The following is a 21,643-nucleotide window of genomic DNA, read 5'->3' as shown; positions in this document are numbered from 1 at the left end:
ATGGATAAAAAGGGACAAGAAACTACACAGTGCTATGAGGCTCGGAGGGTAATAACCCCAGGATGAGAGTCAAGACACCTGGGCTCCGCCAGCAGCTCGCTGCGGGGCGTTGGGAAGGGCCTCTTCCCGCCTGTGCCCGTTAGTCCACCTGAAAGCCAGGGTCTGGACCTTGATGGTTCAACACGCTTCTTCTGGCTGTCAGGGCCCGAAGGGGAACAGTGACCCTGCATCTTGGGATTCTGCTAGATGAAGCTGTTGTTGGGAGCTCCGCCAATGCCTGTAGGTGGGGGCTGAGCCTGTTTCCTCTGGGGGCTCTGAGCTGTTTACCTAGCTCTAACTAAGCAAGATAAGACCACAGGCGCTTTCTTGGGGTAAGCACACAGCTCTGCAAATAACCCCACCTGCATTCCTAAACCTCTTCTGGTTTACAAAGAACTTTCACTTCCACTGTGTCCCTGAGCCTGAGGGCTGTGAGGCGCAGAGACATGAAGCTACTGGCTGGTGACCCTCACAGATGGTGGAAGCAGTGGGACTCAGGCTCTGGTCTGTCTCCACGTGGCTGCATCCATCTCCACGTGGCTGCCCTTCACTGATGCAGATACAAGGTCTGTGTCTGTCGCCATGGCCTGGCCCTGTCCCTGTCCCTGCAGCACCCCACATGCTCTCCCCAAGTCCCCAACCAAGCCATTCCCAGATGGCTTTTGCAAAAATATTATTAAATAAGTCATATTAGCAAGATGTTAGGAATGTGATTGGAAAGAAATGTTTTTCTCATTTGGAGACCACCCAGCGCCTCAGAAAGGAAGCTGTCCCAGGGCATGAGAGGTTTCCTGGCGACGGAAGGGCAGCTGGAATGCTATTCCTGGCGGGCGAGCTACACAGGCAGACTCATGCGGCTGATAGGAGAGAATTAAAAACCAGCTGGAAATGTAATCGGGGTGGCTCAGCCACTGGAAGGGACCAGGGCGCTCTCTGGGGAGCAAAAGTCAACACTGAATGCCTGGCTGGGACAAAGGGGGAGACCCCAGTCCACCAGCAGGCACGTTTGGCACTCCCAGGCTGGGGATGCTCTGGAGATGGGCTGCCAGTGAAAGCGCGGGCACCTCTTGCCCCTGGGTTAGGGGCAGTGGTAGAAAGAGGGCAGTTAAGGGAACATGTTTTTCTGGATCTTTTCAGAACTGACCATCCAGGTTGCAGGTGGCGACACCACCACTCATCCGTGTTCGGAAATCTGGAAGGGTCCTCAAATCCTTGCTTTCTCACCCTCGTCAGTTCTACCACGACACGTTCTCCTTTCTACTCCCACGGCCCTGGCCCTTCAAGGAACTGGGACACCCCCGCCCCCCCCTAGCAACCAGTTCTTCCCTCCTGACCCGCCTTCTAGACACATCCATGGTCAGATGGGGCTCCTGAAAACCTCCCCCCGGCCAGCTGTGCAGGCCGCCACCATCCCTGCTGAGCGGCTTCAGCCCTTCTCTCTGCCACCAGACCCGGGATGCTCCCAGCTTCTGCTGCTTGAGGGTGGGACCCAGGGAAGAAGGCGACTCCCGCAGTTGGGCCACTCATCCCAACACTGTCACTTCAGAGCCAGGCCGAGAAAGCCCCAACATTCTCAACTCCAACAAGCAGAGGGAAGGGACGGGGGGGAGGAGGGGGGTCTTTGGCCTTCTACCTGTCACCACTGCCCTGGGACAGGTGCCAGAGAAATGCCCGTCAATGGGCTTGTGCCAGGTCCTGCTCAGCACACCTGGCTTCGGTCCTGGGGCCTCTATCCAGATATCTGCTGGGGCCCTGACGGGAGGAAGGCGGGGTGTTTCTGCTGGGGTGGGGGGGCGGGGGGAGGGCTCCAGAGGACAGAAAGAGGGCACTGGGCTGCGTTAAAATCCCAGCTCTGCACTCACTCGCTGTGAGGTGTGATCCTTACTCCTCTCACCACATCCTATTACAGCGGGAAAGCCGGCTCTTTATAAGCACAAGCAGCCATGTCAGGCGCCCGAGGTAAGCTATCTCACTACAGCATCTGAGCAGCCTGAACTGAGGCCCCCACGGCTCTGAAAATTGTAACTACAACGGGGCATTCCCTCCAAATCCGCCCCTCAGGAAGGAAGGCCCGTGCCTGGTCTGCAGCTCAGGAGCCAGTCAGAGGTGGAGTCAGGATTTGAACCTGGGCCCTCCCCTGACCCCCCAGAATCACCAAAACACCAGGTGCGGAGTCCAGGAGAGGCGCCGTGTCCTTGAAAATGTTGCACTACTGGCAGGAATGATTTCTCAGTAACTCTGAGTACAGGGACATGTCATCTATTATTCCTCACTGTGTCTCTCGATGGCGCATCCTTTCATCCTGCAAGGCAGGACCTTGCACGTTCTGAAGTTCACGGTTTCTGTTTAGTGTCCTGCAAAGGATGTGTGAGCAGCCTGTCTTGCCTACAGTAGCAGCTCCTGATTTCAGCATTTCCATCAATCCCTTTAGAACAGTGGTTCTCAACCTTTCTAATGCCGTGACCCTTTAATACAGTTTCTCACGTTGTGGTGACCCCCAATTTCATTGTTACAAATTGAACATAATGAAAGCATAGTGATTAATCACAAAAACAATATGTAATTATATATGTGTTTTCCGATGGTCTTAGGCGACCCCTGTGAAAGGGTCGTTCGACCCCCAAAGGGGTCGCGACCCACAGGTTGAGAACCGCTGCTTTAGAAGGAGAAAACACGCCGCACACTAATTGAACAGAAAGTTCATTTTTCCTCCTCCAGCCCTAAAAGGATGTGAAACCCTCCATGCAGGACAGCAGAGATGTGGACCCTGCCCCGTCACAGGCTGGGTCAAATGCTGCCAGAAACAGGGCCTGGCTGGACAGCCACGAGGTGGCAAGCTTCTCCCTTCTGGGGCTGCAGTTTCTCCACGTGCACCAGGCACGGGGCTAGGTGACCTAAAAGGTGTCTTCCTGTCCCCTAAATCCCAATATTTCTATTCAGTGTACTTAATGTACCATAGCTACCCGGGCTTGCCTAAAAGAGCTTCCCCATAAGCTAAGCAGCAGACCAGATCAAGTTCTGGTGAGAATGCGTCTTCAACTCATGTCTGAATTCATGGAGGAAGAGCTAGAGGGGCAGCAGGACAGTGAGAAGGACAAAAGGAATCCCTGTTGAGGTGGTCATCCTCTCCAGCTTCTCATGAGGAACCAGGAGATCAGAGAGGTTAAGTGACTTGTTCAAGGTCACACAGCCAGGAAGAGAGAGGCCTGGATTTGAGTCTAGCTCTGTGTGACTCAAAGTCTCAGTTATAGTGATGCAGGATTTTCTCGAGTTGCAGCCTGTATAAACTCTAAACTCCCACCACCACCAAGGGGAGAGGATGTGGGCTGGACAGACTTCTAGGTCAGACCTAGGCAATCCGCAAGGCTCTGGATCATGCAGAGCTCTCTCCTCAAGCTGTGGCTCTCCAAAGTTGATAACAAAGGCAGTGAGCCACCACTCACTGAGCACTGACTGCATGCCAGGCGCGGGCTAAGCACTCCACATATACTGCCTCTTCCTGGGCACACCTGTCAAACCCACTGATGAGAAACGGAGGCTCAGAAATGTTAAGTCCCTTTGCCACCCTGCTAGTAAGTGGCAGAGCTAGGGTTCAAGAACCCAAGCCAGACCGACTCAGAGCCCGTGTCTTCTGCTGCAGAGCTGCCTCCAGCCTGGGACGGGGGAAGGGGAGGGTGCTGGTGGTAGGACAGATTGTCAAAGCCCCTCTCCCCCATCACACGCAGGGCTGAGCACTCCCACCCTCAAGTCTCCCACCACCTCCTGCTACTACTGCCTGCCTGGAGTCGAAGTCAACTACCCCTGTGCTCGTCTACCTGAGCCACCCTCTCTACTTCTTTGGCATTCCCCCTTCTCCAGCCCTCACACCCCCCTGGCAGCTCGGAGAGGCACAGGGTCAGAGGGTCAGGTCAGGGGGCCAGTCGGCGAGGAGTCCAGGGCCCCTCTCCTCAGAGCTAGGCAGTGCCCTGGCTGCACACCCCTGCCTTTCTTGAAGCCTTAGTCTTGGGGGTAGGGGTGGGGAAAGGGTGACGGACGACGGAAGTGCAGGCTCTGGGGCTGGAGGGTGTCCTGTGCAGGGAACCCCACGATGGCTGGAAGGCCCTGCTTGTTTGAGGGCCTGCCCTGGGGGGTCGCCCGCAGGAGCAGGCAGCCACCATGAAGCCAAGTGTTTGGAGCCTCAGATGTTGGCCCCACAAGGGGTGCTTGGATGGCAGAGGGAAGTGAAGCCTGTGCTCCCTGCTGATGGACGAAGGGTGAGCTGCTCTCGGCACCCCCTCCCCTCTCCCCCTGTAAACCTTTATTATTTCTTGCTCCTGGCTGTCAGCAGCAACAAACTAAGATTAATCACTCGCCCGCCTGCCCAGACCCAGACGTGCCTACTGTTTGAAAACTCTCTCCTTTACTATATAAATCAATGAGGGGAGAGAAAGAAAAACAGCTCTACCAGGAATGTACCTCCCGCCTGCAGCCCTCAGTGCCACGGGTCCCAGCTACACCCACCACCCTCCATTGGAGCCCAGGAAGCATGTGCTGGGGAGAGACTGACTGCCCAGGAGTCACTACAAACCCGCAGCTCTGAGCAAGAACCAGCCAGTGTCCTTAATGAAGTCGGATAAATTGCCCACCCCTCCTCCCCTACTTGGAGAAGAGACGGGGCCTTCTCAGCTCCTTGGGACCCAGGGGAAAGGCACCGCACCCTAACTGTGGAGGCCTTAACCTGGAAGCAGATGTGCTGATTGAACCCAGGCTCATTCTATGGGCACAGGGAGAAGACACTCGCCCTCATCCAGGTGCAGACACAGCTTGGACGCACCCCTTTTGGCCCCCCCGGGCTCTTGACCCGGCCCAGTGCTCTGTCCACTCTGCTGCCTCCATGGCAATTTCTAAAGGCTCTGGGAAAATTGGGAGAAGCAGAGACCAGCATATACGGAGCACCTACTGTGGGCCCAGGGCGAGGCATACCTGGTTCCAGGATTCCCCTACAATACCAAAATCCGAGGATGCACCCTTATACAATGCTGTAGTATTTGCATACAAACTACCCACATCTTCCCATATACTTTAAATGATCTCTAGATTACTCATAATACCTAATACAATGTAGTGCTATGTAAATAGTTGTTATACCGTATTATTTAGGGAATAATGACAAGAAAAGAAAGTCTACATGTTTAGTACAGACACCATCTTAGCCCTGACTACACAGTAAAAGTCGGCAACAATGTAACATTTCCCCCAAAATATTTTCCATCTGTGGTTGCTTGAATCCATGGACGTTTGAATCCATGGAAGTGGAACCTGCAGATACGGAGGACCAACTATACGTCTTACAATGGCTTGATGAAAGTGAAACCCTACAGTTTTCCAGGAGATGATCGGGGAAGTAAAGTCACTTGCCTAACATCACACAGCAGGTAAAAGGTGGAGCCAGGATTCAAACCCGGGTATCTCTGACCGCAGAGCCCATGTTTTCCCCTTAACATCCTGGAAAGGGCTGCCCTGGATCTCCCCTTGGAATGCCTGCCCACCTCCCAGCCTCTTGGCATATTTGTGGGCACGCGGGGGCAGAAGCAGTGTCCCTTCCTTGACAGTACTCACGGTGCACCTTGGGTCACTGAAGGTTCTAGAATACAGCTCTGAGGACATGACTACACCCTGCTCAAAACCTTCAGGATGCCCCTGCCCTACAGGCTAGAGCCCCATTTCCTCAGCCTGGTGACTAGGACGTAGGACCGACTAGGACCTAGGACCGTACCCACCAGGTGTTATTTGTTGTTCTTGCCCAAGATCCGCACTTCCCAGCCTGTGCCACTCCCTCTGCCTGGGCTGCCCTCTCTGCCCGTCCCAGGTCTCAGCCCTGCTCATCCTTCTCCTCCCTTCCTCTGGTCCTCCCGGCCCGGCCCCGAGCACCTACCGCCTTGGGTAGCCCTAAACACGCTGCTCCTCGACTTACGATGAAGTTCTGATAACCCATCGTAAGCTGGAAGTGTGTTAAGTTGAAGATGCACTTAACACTGCATGTGAGTATGGGTGCTTGACGCTCTGACTGCGAGCCTGACTAGCAGCTGTGGCTCGCTGCCGCTGTCCAGCGCCACAAGAGTATCGTATGGCATCGCTGGCCTGAGAAAAGATCAAAACTCACAATCTGAAGTATGGTTTCTCCTGAATGTGTGTTACTTTCATAGGATCGTAAAATCAAAAAACCTTAAGCCAAACCTCTGTTAAGTCAGGGACTGTCTGTCTGTGAGTTACAGGTGTAAATATCCTCCCCTCTGGCTATGAGCTCCTGTAGGGCTGGAGCCCAGGAGGTAAGTGACACTGAATGGGGCAGAGCTTGGGGTGGGGGTGGGGAGTGGGGGAAGTGTTGAGGAAGGCTCCTGAATGGTCAAACCCGAGTTGCACCCTCATGGAAACAGGCCAGACCCCAGAAGCCCCTCCTGAGATTAGCACTGGACCACAATTGCAAGGATGCTGTGCACTCTGTCTTTGGGGACTTGAAAGCTGATGGCCCTTTGTTGAGGGCTCCGAGGGGTCATTTCCCCAGCTGGGGGTGGGACTCTCACTGCCTAAAAAGAGGTGCGACCGGGCCAGGAGGCCTAAGAAGTGCGGCTCTGTCTCCCAGGCCCGGGCCCCATGCAGGCAGAGGCCGCCCGCACACAGGGAGGGAGGCCCTGGCACTCACCCTGCTCCTGGCCCCCAGCTGCAAGCCCTCCAGCTTTGAAGTTCTGTTTCCCTCATCTTCTCCAGATTCCTTTGCAAAAACTCATGGAACTAGAAGTTGCAAAAAGCCATTCATAGTCCAAAATGCCTGAAGAACTCTTTTAATGAGATTTTTCAAGACTTTTCATCTCTTTCCCCTACTGCCTGCCTTCCCAGGCAGGAAGCTGTGTAGAGTGTGATGTTTGTGTGCCAATATCTAAAGGCTCAATCCTTTGCTTCCAGAGGCTGCAGAGTGTGCACACGGGGTCAGGGGTTAATGCCAGGGCCAAAGTGGCTGCTGGTGCCTGAGCGGGAGCCTAAGGGTCTGAGCTCAGCCAGGCCAGGCTGCAGATGGGGAAGAGGGAGAGCTCTTCAGGGGGAGGGGATAGCGCAATGTTAAAAAACCACGAGGTGGATCTTGGTAAGATTGCTTCAGAGTTGGGGGTGTCTGCCATTGAGGGACCTGAGAGGCAATGGGTGGGCGATTCAGGTGCCATCTTGGATTGTTACAAATGCAGGAGTTTTTGGCGGAGGGGTAGGTGGAGGGCAGCTTGGGCCTGCACAGGGCTCTGTCTAGTCCCCACAGTGGGAAGCAGTCGCCATCTCTAACTGTCAGTGTGTCAACTGCCAGCTGGGGAGCCTTAGGTCAATCTTGAGTCCACTATGGGTCTCAGTCTCCCCACCCAGGAACAAAGGGACTGGACTAGGTGGGCGTCTCAGGTCACTTCCAGGTTTGACATCTGATGACCTTCTGACCTGGTATCAGGAATGCTTAGGAGGGGGTGGGAGTCCGCTGCCTCCACTCCAGCCTTGGCAAGGTCATTCGGCTGCCTCTACCTACGATGAGGCAGAGGATGTGAACTTTGCCCTAGGCACCCATGGGACCATCCAGAGAAAAAGCACAGGAATATAAGGTGCAGGGAGGCAGGGTCAGGTGGAAGTGGGGTTTAAGCTCAGGACCAGTGCCTGAGAGTGGACCCTGCACTTCAGTGGCCCCGTCGCTAAGAACTGCGTCTCAGCTTCTCTGAGAGACACGGGTCCTTGCAAGACTCTTCTGCACCTCCTGGGTTTTGCCTGGCTGCTCCCTCACCTGGGGTCCCACCAGCCTGGGGAATACCTACCCTCTCTTTAAGGCTTGAGCGCACCTCCCCCCTGTAGCTTCTCCTGACCCTCTGTGGCAGGGACTGCCATCCCCATCCATGCAAGGCCCTCCGTGCAGAAGTGTGTGCACCATGGCCCGGGATGAATGGGCCGCACTGTGAGCTCTGCAGCCTGGCCAGGCTGTCCTCACCTTGGCGCTCACTCTGTGGCCTTGCCCAGTGCCTGGTACAGAAGGTTCTCATAACCATCTGCTGAGAGAAGGACGGAAAGGGTGGAGGGCTCTGTCCTGAGGCCAGACTCCCCCAAGTCCTCCTCACCCTACAACACTCTCACGTCAGGAACTAAGGTTTATAAGAAAACATAGCTGGGATTCCAATGTCAATTTGCACCACACTCCTGACAACACCATGCATGGAATGCCACTCCCCACCCTGCCCCTGCCAGCCAGGCCTCGGGAACCTGAGAGCCCTCACACCTCATGGGGGTCCTGGCAAAGCTGGCACTCGCCCCAGGCAGCCGGGATGTTCAGTCCCAGTTCCACTGATGGTCTGGTTGGTTAATACCAGGTGTCACTTGATGGTTGGCAAACACACTGGTCATTGGGAATGGGGCTACTTTGGGAAGCAAGCCCACTTTCCCTTAGCCAGCTGCCCTGCCCAGCCATGGGATGGCCTAGCTCACCTCCCCAATTCTGGACTCCCTCAAGGGAAAGCTGACCAAGCTGACCCTTCTCTGGCCTTTGGGATCTAATGGCTTTAGACAAACATGCAAAACTAAACCCTCCTCCTCCTCCAGTGTCTGCGGGTTTGACAGCAAGCAGAGTGTTCTAGCCGGGGAGGTGCAGCTAGAACACTCCAAGGACAAAGAGTGGCTGAGCCCACACACAGAGGAGATCTGGGGAGTCAAGGGACACCTTAATGTCAGAGGTGAAGGCGTCCTCAGCAACCATCAGTCTGTCTTGCTCTGGGCAGATGAGGATGCTGAGCCCCAGAGGGAAGGAACTCGCCAAGGTCACATGGTGAGCAGTAAGTGGCAGGACAGGACTCCTGTCCAGGACGTTGGACAATGGGTCCCTTCTGTAGCTCTTAAGAATGGCCTTCAAAGAAGATACAGGGCTGACCTGGGAAAGCAGGGCAGGGTGGGAATAATGTAAATAATGTTTACATGGCGCTAGTTGGGCTACAGATGCTTTCTGTCTGTGAGAACACGCTACGCCCTCCACCCTAGGCACGGATGAGGATGCTGAGGCTCAGAAAAGTGACGTGATTGCCAAGCCCACAAGACCAGGGAGGGGGCAGCCTGTCCCCTGCTTTCTCCTTGCACCCAGCCTAGCCCCTGGACAACAAGCTTGTTACTGTGAGGACAGATCAAGGTGCTGTCCATTCCTCGAGAGTGGTCCTACTATCTGGCTTTCATGGAGGAATAGCTGGGCCTGGCATGGGGCACGCCATCCCCTCCTCTCTGGTACATTCAATCAGTCCTCTTGGAAGTCCCCTCTGACCAGGCCCAGACAATGGGATACGAGGAGGAATGAGATTCCTGGAGGAACTCAGAGCTGCCAGTGTGATGGTTGCTGTGCTGAGGAAGCTCAGGGGGTGGGCAGGCTGCCTGGGTTGGCAGGAAGGGTGGTGACCAGGAAGTCCCGCCTCTGAGGCTACTGGCTTCCTACCCCAGAAGAGCACAATTCACCTGGAGACAGGACCGTGGAGATCTGGGAACTTCACTCATGGGCACCTGGGTTGCTAGGTTACCACAACAGCAAGGGAGGGAGAGGGGCTGCATGGAGTGGTGAGAAGTTGAGGACCCCTGGCCCTTGTCAGCATGGCCAGTGGTGTGTACCAGTCCCCTGCTACTCCACTGACTGCCCTCTCTCTGGCTTTGGCCGCCTCCAGCCCAGCCTCCCAGCCCCGTTGCTGTTTAGCTTATCGAATTTTCCTCAGCTGCGTCACTGACCTGCTTCTTTAAGCTGCCGGGTCTGAGGGTGGACAATAAAGTGCACAGGCGCCGTTTGTCCTGAGTGCTTCCCCAGCTGGTTAGAAATCCCCTCCACTCCCTGGCAAGGTGGTCGGCCAGCCTGGTGCACACCCCCATGACGAGACGCTCACTACCTACGGAGTCAGTGCTAAGCCACTCTAATTCCTCATCAGTTCCGACTCTTAGGAAACGTTTCTTCTCACTGAGCTGGAATCTGCTGTCCATAACCCCCCATCTGGGAACCCCGACCACGTCTGCTCCTTCTGCCCTGATGGTCCTTGAAAGACTGGTGGCTCCCACCAGGTCTCCACACATCTTCCCTTCTCCAGGGACGTCCAGGAGTGCCCGTTTCCTGCCAAGCGGCTCTGCAACGTGTCACTGTCCCTCTCAGGGCAGAGCCCAGGCCAGTCTCTCCTTGCTTGGCTGCACTGATCGTACTGTCTACATGGCCAGCTGCACACAGGCTCCTGACTTGCATCCCAGCAGCTCTCTCCACCATGCGGCTTCTAAAACCGGCGACTGGAGCAGAGAGGCCTTCACTGCTCCTGGTGCTGTGCTGTCCTATCTGGAGGGCCTGGGTTTTCATACCCTAATTCTGTCACCACTCTCTGTGTGTCCTTGGGGAATACCTCCTCTGTCTCGGCCTCTGTTTTCCTATCAGTAAAATGGGTTTTAGACAATCTGTTGGGTCCCATCTTTGGTTGACTGATGAAACTCTCAACCAAAACACTCTTTTCTTATGTGGGGGCTGCCGAACCTGACAGCGATGCCTCGTGGGTCAGAAAGACCTGACAGTTTACAGGTCACAGTTTACAAAGCAGCCACAAGTGCCACCACCAACAGGATTCTTCCCAGCTCTTCCCAGTGTTCCTCACAACCTTTGTAAAATACCAAAAATCAGACTTGTCCAAACAGCAACCTAGAACATAAGCTGGCCTCGAGTCCTGACCCTACAATTTAGGCCAGGCACATCCCCTCTCTGTGCCTCAGTTTCCTCACCTGCAAAATGGGGACAAGCTGTTTTTTTATCAGAGGGTTGTTGTGAGGTTTGAGAGAGCAGGTATGCTAAGAGCTTCACATAGTCCCTGGCTCAGGCAGATGTGAACGCGATTCCTGGTTATTCAATATAAATCCCAGGAAGAGGCCCCTCCTCTTCTGGGGAGGCAGAAGCAGAACATAAAGACGCCTCAGTATCCCAGGGGGATAAGATCAAATTGAAAAACCCAGGCTGGAAATAACTCATGCTGGCAAGTTTCCCGGGGGGACGCCGGAGGGTCTTTCTGCCACAGACTCGAGAGCGGCTGCGCTCCGCTGGAGGCTGCGGAGAGGAGCTTGGGGGTGACGAGGCCGTACTCACTTCAGGGACAGGGAGTAGTCGTGCTTGCTGGTCTGGCTGTTCCGGACGAGGTAGCTGCACTCCTTGCAGAGTCGCAGCAGGTTCTCAGCCTCTCCTCTGCTGATGGCTCCGTGATACCATCTGGGGAGAAGGGAGAGGGTCAGAACCCTAGGACAGGACCCCACAGCTGACACCCTGAATTCTGCTCCTCCTCGAGTAGGCTCAGCCCCTCAGAAGGCAGCTGGCACGGCCAGGGCCTCCTTGTTATAGAGCAGGTGCGTTTGTGCACTCATGCCCAGTCATTCATAGACATTTGCCGAGTGCATGCTATCTGCCAGATCCCGGGGAGAGGACAGTGAACAAACCCACAGTCACCTCCCTCACGAAGCTGACATCTAGTGCAGGTGCTACGGAGGAGATAGAGCAGGGCTGTGTGGTCTGGAGCTCTCGGTAGTGACGGCTGTTTTAGGCAGTGGCCACGGAAGCCTCCGGAGAGAGTGACATTTCAGTGTGGGCCTGAAGGAGGTGCTGGAGGAAGGACAGCAGCTGGAAAAGAGCATTCTGTCAGAGGGATGGGAAGCAAAGGGAGAGGCCAAGGCGGGAGTGCCTGCCGGGTTTTGGAAACAGCAAGGAGGTCAGCGTGGAGTGAGGCAAGAGAGGGGGTGGGGGTCAGGATGAGGCCCAGGAGGCCATGAGGCAGGGTCGGGTCTGGAGGCCTTGTGTGCAATGTGAGGCTTCTGGCTTTCTCCGTCCAAGTGACACCAAAGCCATAGTGGGTGCTGACAGGAGGGACATGTGTTGACTCTGAGACATCTGCAGGACAATGACCAGTGCTCGTCACTCAGGAGGGTGGCCGCCCCACTGCTCCAGCCGCATGAATCTGGCATTGACCGGGCACGAGGGGATCCAGCATCACTGCTTCTGGACACCACGTGGCTGAGTGGCCGAATCAGAAGGAGAGATGCAGAGGCTGGTGGCCTAAGGCCCCCAACTGCAGGACAAACGGGGAAGAGTTGAGAATGGAAAGGCTGAAGGTACAAATTCAGTGGAAGAGTGAAGACCCTAAGACGCCAGTTAGTGGGCATACTCAGAACACATCTGGAAGGTGGTGAGAGAGGGGCCAGGAAGAGAACCAGAGGTGCTGGACAAGGTGGGAGCAGGCTCCGGCTGCAGAGGCACATACGGTTGGTCACTGGCCAGGCAGGTGGTCTGGGGCAAGCGGCTTAGCCTGGCTGAGCGTTGGTTCTCTATCAAGTTAGGATCCCTCCACCCCTGTTTTGGGGCTGAAGATTAAATGGGATGATGCATAAAAGGACTTATGCAGAGCCTGGGATGGGATGAATTTCTATGAATGGCAGCCATGAGCATCAGCAGAATGAGACTGAACTTGCAGATGGCCCTGGGGAACTTCCCCAGCGATCGTATTTCTGGCTGCTGCCTACCCCGGAGGCTGCATTTTAAATTCCCAGGTGTAAGCGGGATGCTGCCTCCTGGTCCTGGCTACGCCATGAGTGCCCTGCCAGCAGCCCTGAGCATTCGGGTACAGACATTCTCTTAGAGAAACACTGCCTTTCACCGTTCACTTCCTGCCATTCGCAAGGCAGTGCTCTGAACAGGAGCAGCAGTGCTGATGATGTAATTATGTACAAAAGGAACCCCAACCAGCTCCAGGAACGCAAGGACTGGAGAGCAGGTATGAGAAGCGCGTGACTGAGTCACTGACTGCCCAGGAGATGACCACTCACAGGTCAGCCCTGGGGCTGGACAATCGGAGGGGAGACTGGCCCAGGGAAAAAGCAGGGAGTGTGCAGACCTCAGAGCGGCCTTCCTTTCTAAACTGGCACAGAAATGAGGGGGAACGTGAAGTTGGGGCTCCACTGATCAAACACTTCAGAGGCGTGAAGGCTCAGGTATGTTTCAGAAAGGCCTGTCGTTGGGAGAGACAGACAAGGATGGCACCGACTTTAGAAACAAGAGTTAACAGTTGGGAAGGTTGTTTTCTGGGAAATTTCACCTGTGTAACACACCCCCAGTGAGCTGACAAAAACTGTTTTATTAGGAAAACAGGTTCCAGTCACTTGAAGCAGGTGTCTTCAGGGAAGGCCTGGAAGTGCTGCCTGCTGCCCGTCCCGCCCGGAGCCAGGAGCCAGGAGCAAGCGGGCTCTAGGGAGGTAGTGGCGGTCGGGCCTCTCAGGGGAGTAAACAGGATAAGCTGCTGGTTCCCTCCTGGGCTGCTCCAGCTGCTCCGAATGGAGAGAAAGGCAGGGACTCAGTGGAGGCTCAAGGAGACCCAGGCAGAGTGTGGGAGAGAAGGGCACTGAGGGGGAAGCCACTGGCCAGGAGACAGGATGGGCCCGAGTGGTCCTGAAGGGGGCTGGGGCCAACTACTGGCCCTGAGCAGGCTCAGCGGGACTGAAAAGAGAATCCAGGCAGAGGACATCTTGGGGATGTGCTGGACTCAGTGGAACTGGCCCATCAGGTCAGAACCACAGGAGTTAAGGTCCAACCATCGCCATCCAGCCCATCCAATATCCATTAGCTCATCCAGTATTTACTCACCACTCACTCCATCCTTGATCTCGTGGGGCTGATACAGGGAGAAGGAGAATCAACAAATAGATTCAGGAAAGGATTCAGACAGTGCTAAGAGCTACATAGGAATCCTGGGGGTGTGGGGGCTGGAGTGTACTGTAGAGCGAAGGGGGCTTCCCAGAAGATGACATTTGACCTGAGACTCTCCATTGTGAAAGGAGCCAATCGTGTAAAGGGCCAAAGAAAACACGCTTTCTGCAGAGGAGCTAGCAGGGGCCAAGGCCCCAAAGTAGGAATGAGCTTGGGATGCTCACGGAGCAGCAAGGATGGTCCAGCACTGTGAGCCTGGAAGTGGTACTGGATGAGGGTGGAGAGGCCTTGTGGGCCAAGAAAATTAGTCCGAGTTCCTTCTAAGTGTAGTGGAGGGCAATGAGAGTTTTAACCAGTTAACTACCACGCGTCCAAAACGGGAACCATCCTCACACGTGACGATACTTTGAATTGAACTGCACCTATAGATGCTTATGGCGTTCAGAGGGTCAATCTGAGATTGTTACTTGTTCTGGATGATCTTACGAGATCAACCAGGCTACCTGAAGAGGGACCAGAGGGGAAGTGAAGCAGGACACAAGTCAGGAGGCTTCCGCAGTGGTCGAAGGGAGGTGGCCACGGAGATGGGAGGACAGAACAGATTGGGGCTGTAGTTTGGATGGATAATTGGCAGAACTTACTGATGCATTAGATGCTGATGCCAGGCAAAAAGAGGGCTGAAGATGACTCCAGGTTTGTGGCTTGAGCAACCAGCCACATGTTACATGTGGTGCTATTTATGGAGGTGGGGAAGCTGGGGGAAGCGTGTCTAGGAGATGATGAGGAGCCCAGATCCAAACACGTTAAATGTGAGATGCCCATTCGTCAGCCAAGTGGAGATGCCAAGAAGGCAGCTGGATGTGGGAGTCGTGTGTTCTGGGAGAAGTGTGGGCTGGGATGTGCGCTGGTGAATCACCACCAGATCCTGAGCCCCGGACAGTCCATCCTTCAGGTCAGGCTGAGGTGAGGAGCCAGCAGCCAGGGAGGCAGGAGAAAAACCCAGAGCAGAGTGTCTGCGGAGGCGGGAGCTGGCTACTCTGCTGGCTGCCCTGGAGGACAGAGGCCGTCACCTGGTGACTGGGCAGGAAAGGGGAGCAGACTGTGGTGGGTGAGAGAGAAGGGGAGGTGACGAAAGGGAGAGAGAAAGTGCTGGCAGCTCCGTGGGGACTCCGTCCATTCAGCAGACAGTATTATGAACACTCATGATGTGCCAGGCACCGTTCTGCACACTGGGAGGAAACAGTGGTGACCCTAACAAGTTCCAGCTCTCACAGAACGTATGTTCCCAACACGGGCAGGAGCTAGAGAGGATCAAGATTTTATTTATTTACTTTTAAGAAGTTTGTTTTAAAGAGAAGTTCACGAATAGAACATGTTTATGTGCTGATGGTAATCATGATGCAGGACAGAGGCGGCTGTGGGTTGCCTCCAGGAGGTGTGGGAGAGGGGTGTCCCCTGAGCAGCTGAGCAACTCTTCCACCGTCCCAGGAAGGAAAGCAGATGTGTGACTGCCCCTCAACAGCCCTGAGGACAGCCCCCCTCCAGTGTGTCAGCCTCCGCCTCCCCTCTTCCCTGTGCCTTCTAAACATTGAGGCATCATCAGTCAGGTGTGAGATTAGGTGATCCTCTCTGTCTGGGTCACTGGGCTGTGCTGGAGATGGGACTTGACCTGAGCACACCTCTTGGTGATGAGTCAGGGCCTTCACAGGCCAGAATAATCCTGGGAAGAAGAGATGATGGGGGAGGGAGAGCCAGCCTTGACTCTGAACTTGGCCAAGGGCCTTGTCAGGTGGGAACGGGAAAGGAAAGAGGGCAGAACTATCTTTGAGGGCCCCAACCTGTCGAAAGCTCTGCAAGAGGGGTGGAGGGGGGAGGGTAGGCTGGGCTGCTGACCCCATACAGACCTGGGTGAGGATGCACATTGAATAGCTCCTGGCATCTCTGGATCATATTGTGTTTGTTGATTAAAAAGTAAACAGTTTGATCAGACATAAGCAAAACCTGCCGCCCAATCTGCATGTCTATGAGAAACGGTGAACACAACGCTCCCCATACCCATGTGCTCAGTACAGCAGGCTCGGAGGCTGCAGCCTCCCGAGGATCGCACATGCTTAAAAAAGGCACACGAGCACATGACATCATCGGAAAACCCTGCATCCTGCTCACCGGGCCAGCATTTCCTGTGAGGGATACACTGTTGGCTGTGCTGAGACCAGAATTCCCTGGGCGGAGACTGATACAGTTCGTGATCTTATAAGGAACCAGCTTGGTGTCAGCTAATCTCTTGGCGGACTGGACTGAGTGCCTGCTCTGTGCCAGGCGTGTGCTAAGGGTGGGGGCAAGAGTGTGCATGAGGAGAGGGAGTGAGGGGAGAGTCACAGCGCTGGAGTTCAAATCCTATCTCTGCACTGGAACCCTGGGAGCCTACAAAGGCTCTGCCCTGCTTGGAGTTCCGATGTTCTCATCTGTGCAATGGGGATGATAACCCATTTATCACACATTTGCTTGTTAAGAGGATGATACACCTGATGGTACCAGCACAAGATCCAGGACCTGCTTTATCATGTTCCCGGAGACCCTCACTCTAGTTCAGGTATGTGGAATGCTGAGAAAAGGAGAACGCAGTCTGGGGCAATTCAGCTTGAGGGGCAGGATTGGGAGGTGGGACTTCATGCAGGTGATGGGAAGCCACTGAAGATCTCAGAGCAGATCAGGGGCCTGTTCACATTGAAACCCTGGCAGAGAAGGGAGACGATCATCATGGTCAAGGGGAGGACAGAAACCAGAAATGGGCCTTACCAGCAGTGTTAGGGGAAGTGAGCAGGCAAAGGGGCTGTGAAAACCCAAACCAAGAGTGTCAAAGCCTTGCACGAATACCAGGCAGATGTGGGGCAACAACATCACAAGCTAGAAAATAAATCTAATTTACAAGTAGGGGCGGGATTTGGTATACATTTAGCTACTCAAAAACTCATGTGATGTAGGAGGGCGGAGTGACCTGTGTCACTCTTACTAGTCCTCAGAAGTAAGGGAGAGGATGCCGTGTGGGCGGAGAAAGCACCTGCCACTGACCTTATGGTGGCCTTGACCTTCTGTGAACCTCAACATGCCCATCTGTATGTGGAGGCAGGGTAGGGATGTGGACTGAAAGACCCCTGGAGCACTAACATTTTCTCAGTCGGTGAGTTTTTAAAACAAGATAAAGAAAGGGAGGAGCAGTGACTATGAGCTGGGAGCTGAGGTTGGGCTTTGCCTCTGAGAACTTACATTTGCTTCTCCAGTGGGACAGCAGGATCCACTCTTTCTCCCAGGATCCCACAGAACTCGGGGCTCCCATGCTTGATGGGCTTGAAGCCCCCTCCGGGAGCTCGAAGCTGGCGCCGCCGGTCCCGGGAAGGCGAGGGGGATGACTGTCGTTTCTCATTGCCATTAAACTGGGCTGTGGAGAGAGAGTGCACAGTTACGGGAGCTTGGCCTGAGGAATTCCAGGAGCGGGGGTGGGGGGAGGGGTGGTGGTGGGGTGGTGGTGGTGGTGGTGGTGGTGGTGGCGGGCATAGTGAGGTAAGAGTCGACTGACTGTTCTCCTTGGGGCTTTGCAATTGGCAGAAGGAAGAGCTCCAAGCAATGAGCACACATGGCTCTCAGGATGTGGACTTCCTAAGACAGGGCACGAAGGTGCTGTTAAAGCCAGGCCGCACTTCCATGGGGCTGGTTAAGTTTGCAGAAGCCACTGAGCTCAGCCTTATCCCCAAAGGAAACCCCTGCAACCTCCAGCCAGGAGGAGGGACCCAGCATTCCTGCGTGGGCTCAGTCCCCTGGACAGTTCTCAGGAAAGAAAGTTATTCCTCATTTTGTGCCAAAAACCTGCCTCCAAGCGGCTCCTCTCCTCCCAGTCTCCCATCCCACCAGTGCCGCAAAGGCCACACTTGGCCCCCTTTCTTCTGGGACAACCCTACAAGAGTTGCAGTCAGAGTCATGTGGCATCCCCCGGTTTGCATCTCTTCACTCTGTCCCCTGTGTGGGTCCTACACAGCCAGACCTGCCCTGGGCCCAGCCCCCAGGTAAGGCCGGACAGTGCCCATCATGGGGGACAGGCCCTTGCTGGGCCTGTGGGAGCATCGTTCACCCCCGTGGGCTTGAGGAAGATGACCCTGAGATAATGCACAAAGAGCAGAAAACACTGAGCTGAAACGAGCTGCTGGGAGGATTCCTGGAAACCAGCAAGTCCACCTCGCATATCTCACTTTGGGCCTCAGTTTCCTCCTGAGATGAAATAGAGATGATGATGGCGCCCACCTCATGGGGTTGTTGTGAGGATTCAGTCACGTGTGCCATGTAGTCTGTGCTGGGTATTATTTTGCATCCATATTTTACAGGTTTTTATTATCATGTCTGCTCAATGTGGACACAGTACTGGTCACCTCACATAAGCTACTGAACTGATCTGAGTCCTCTCCTAAGCCTGCCCTGGCCAGCTGGGAGCCTTGGCTGTCACTCAACCTCTCTGAGGCCCCATTTGCTCCATCACCAGGCTGCTGTGATGACCAGATGAGGGAATACATTCTTTGGGCCTGGCACACGCAGAGTGCTGAGTAAACTGGGCCGGGGCCTGCGAAACAAGGTTCCCAAAGCTGTGACTAGCTGCTGGCCAAACGACACATGTCTTTGGCCAAGCGACACACTCCCCTCCCACCAGCAAGCAGAGGTGGCGAGCGGCCCTCTGACCCAGCAATCAACCTCATTCACTGGAGGGAGGCGGTGGGAAAACCCCGCCTGTCTGTGGCGACTGAGGTCTATGGGGACCGAGGATGGGAATGAACTTGTCCTGTGACAGAAAAGGTCACCGTCAGGTCTGTGGAGCACTTCCATCCCTCCAACACTCTTCTCTAGTAACCACTGAGGAAAACAGCAGGAAGGGAGGCTCCTGCCAGGCATGTCAGACCACCTGTGTGTGGTCACCCTCAGGCTGCAGCGGGGCCCGCGGGCCATCCGTTCACCCTCTCACTTCTAAACACTCATTCGCACGGGCCCAGCACACTCCAGGGCTGGGGAACAGCAGTGAGCGAGAGAGCTAGCCTGCTTGGAGCTCAGAACCTCGGTGAGGAGACAAACAATAAATCAGTCAGACCCTCACCAGCTGGTGGTAAGTGCGTTGGAGAAACGAAAGCAGGGCAGGGAAGGCCTCTCGAAAGGTGACATCTGAATGAATTCCTGAGGGAAAGGAGGGACGGGCCATGAGGACATCTGCCGGCAGGAAGGGCATTCCAGGCAGAGGGAAGAGCAAGTTCAGGGCCCTGAGGTGGGAATATGCCTGGGTGTTGGAGAAGCAACACAGCCGGGAGGGCTGCGGGGGAGTGGGGGTGAGGGGAGGCGAGTGGGAGGAAGCAGAGCTCAGCGGGCCTTGGGAAGGACTTTGGCTTTATTCTGAGAGAAAGGAGAGCCATTCTGATGTTTTGATGGGAAGGTTTTAACCTGGCACTTTTATAACAGAATTGCTGTGCTGAAAAGAGATAGAGGGCAAAGGGCCTATGGGAACTCACTGTACTTTCTGCTCAATTTTGATGTGAACCTAAAATTGTTCTTTAAAAGAGTTTATTTAAAAAAAAAAAAAAAAAGCGAGATGGAGGGGGAGCACAGGGAGAGCTGTGAGGAAGCTACTATAGGAAGGGCTGGCCTTGGAGCTGTGCATGGAAGTGACAGAGGGTGTCAGAGTCTGGCTGCGCTCTGCAGGCAGGGACAGCAGGACCTTCCCGGCACTCAGTGTGGAGTGCGAGAAAAAGAGGAGACAGCAGGCTTTTGGCCTGAGCGCTGGAAGGATGAGGCTGGCATTATCCAGGACGGGGAAGACACAGAAAACTCTAGGCTTCGTGAGTAGCTGTGATGTCAGGACTGGCAGCATGGAGCAGGGACAGAGAGAGGACTGCTGGGGTCCCGCCCTGCTCTCTGGCCACAGTTCTGTCCTGTGTCCACCCTCAGGCACAGATAAGACAGCAATGACCTCAAGGCCCCTCCAGGCTTTCATAGAGGTGGTGAGGGGGTAAAGCCCAGAGCTGGGGCCTTGTCACACGTGTCACTATGGGCCCCTCCCTGGCTTCCCAGCAGCCCGCGTCTTCCATCAAAGTTCCTGCTGAACCACACCAGCCCTCGTGGCAGTCAGTCAAATGGGGTATATAGTTTTTTGAGGAGAAGAAGGGTGAGGAAGAGGTGAAGCAGGTTCTGAGCTTGCAGAGCCCTGTAGGAGGGGCTGGCTAACCATGGGATCAGGCAGACAAGAAGGGGCCTGGTCAGAGAACCCCTTTCAAAAGAGCTGGGACTTGATTCTAGGTTAAATCAATAAATTCAATTCTCAGATTGGGTTTTAGAATCAGTCCTCTATAACTGCTGATGGAGGGTTTGGGGCAACCCTGGAGGCAGGGAGACCATCTAGGTGATGGCAGGCCAGGGCCCTGTGTAATGAATGCCCCATTGAGATGGAGATCTGGGCACAGCAGGAGATGGGGTCAGGGGCATGGGACCATCTAGTGCAGTGGTTCTCAACCTTCCTAATGCCGTGACCCTTTAATACAGTTCCTCATGTTGTGGTGACCCCCAACCATAAAATTATTTTCATTGCTACTTCATAACTGTAATTTTGCTACTGTTATGAATCGTCATGTAAATATCTGATATGCAGGATGTATTTTCATGTTACAAATTGAACATAATTAAAGCATAGTGATTAATCACAAAAACAATATGTAATTATATATGTGTTTTCTGATGGTCTTAGGCGACCCCTGTGAAAGGGTCGTTCGACCCCCAAAGGGGTCGCGACCCACATGTTGAGAACCGCTGAGCTAGTGCCTCTCCACCATGCCTTCCCCTCCCTCTGCTCTCTTTCTGGTTGTCAGGAATGGAGAGGAGGGAGCAAGCTAAGGGGCATGGTGTGGGGAGGGTCTAGGTGAGAGAGGAAGGCTCTTGTTTACTTTTGCCACCTGCAGAGGAGAGGGAGGGACCATATAAATGGCAAGGCATTTTCACCTATGACAACCTGGGGCTCCACTGGCTAAAATAAGAACTTTAGTATTTCTACCAAAATAAATTCCTACTACACATCTCCTGGCACAGCAACTGAAAAGAGACGCACAGAGCATGGAACATAGGCTGGGGAAAAAACCCAAGCTCTTCAGAACCAACAACTTGGCTAACTGTCCAGGCTCAGATCTGACCACGCCCCCTTCCAGGAGGATCACTCACCATGCCCAACCCTCTACTGAGCTGTATCAATCTCTCCACCTGACTGATTCCACCTGCCTTTCAGGGGTCACCTCTTCCAGGAAGCATTCCCTGACCCCAGAGTAACCCTGATTTAAATGATGGTATCCTAATCGCCAGTTTCCCCTTCTGGCTCCCAGGAGCCCAAAGGCAGGGGCTGTACCATGCCTACGACATAACAAGTGCTCAACAAAGGACTGAAGAAACTTAATAAGCTGTTGTTTCACTTTATTGGGGGGGGGGGGAATATCAGTTTTCTGACCAAATAAATTGGATACAACCTAATAACATCCTAGTCAACACCGTAATTCCCTGCTGAATTAATTTATACATTTGCGTGCAAGCTTAATAATATAGCCACATATTTTAGAGAGAACAGGTGGTGATGAATGACAGGCTTAATTAGGCAAATCATTTCACCTAAAATAAAAATATACAAACTCCAAGTGTAGTGATTCAGGAGCAAAAGAAAAAAACACACGCGTTTAACTGAAGCTCCAAACACGACTGCATTCATTCCTTCTAATTAAGTTTGTCTTTAATCTGCAATTTAAAATGGCAATTCTTTTAATCTAGTGACTTTCTGCAAAAGATAAAGGAAGACACAGCCCTCAAAAG

The 21,643-nt window shown here is 54.1% G+C and overlaps 1 protein-coding gene across 7 annotated transcripts in view; it reads right to left on the bottom strand.

Moving 5' to 3' along the window:
* SHB (SH2 domain containing adaptor protein B) overlaps positions 1-21,643 on the bottom strand; it is a 127,020-nt gene that overhangs the window by 13,473 nt on the left and 91,904 nt on the right. For 2 of the 7 annotated variants that reach the window (XM_036330317.1, XM_036330314.1), the window contains exons 4-5: positions 17,039-17,210; positions 11,171-11,290 (exon numbers count right to left, since the gene is read on the bottom strand). In XM_036330317.1, the coding sequence (XP_036186210.1) occupies positions 11,171-11,290; positions 17,039-17,210 (292 nt within the window). Of the gene's footprint in view, positions 1-8,752; positions 8,960-11,170; positions 11,291-11,514; positions 11,696-15,675; positions 15,713-17,038; positions 17,211-21,643 lie in introns of those variants that run through there. The other 5 variants (XR_004971220.1, XR_004971219.1, XR_004971218.1 and 2 more) reach the window with 5 other exon arrangements.

The sequence above is a fragment of the Myotis myotis genome, unplaced genomic scaffold (genome assembly GCF_014108235.1).
Source record: "Myotis myotis isolate mMyoMyo1 unplaced genomic scaffold, mMyoMyo1.p scaffold_m19_p_12, whole genome shotgun sequence".
Lineage (NCBI taxonomy): Eukaryota > Metazoa > Chordata > Mammalia > Chiroptera > Vespertilionidae > Myotis > Myotis myotis.
This window is presented reverse-complemented; position numbering and strand designations above follow the sequence as displayed.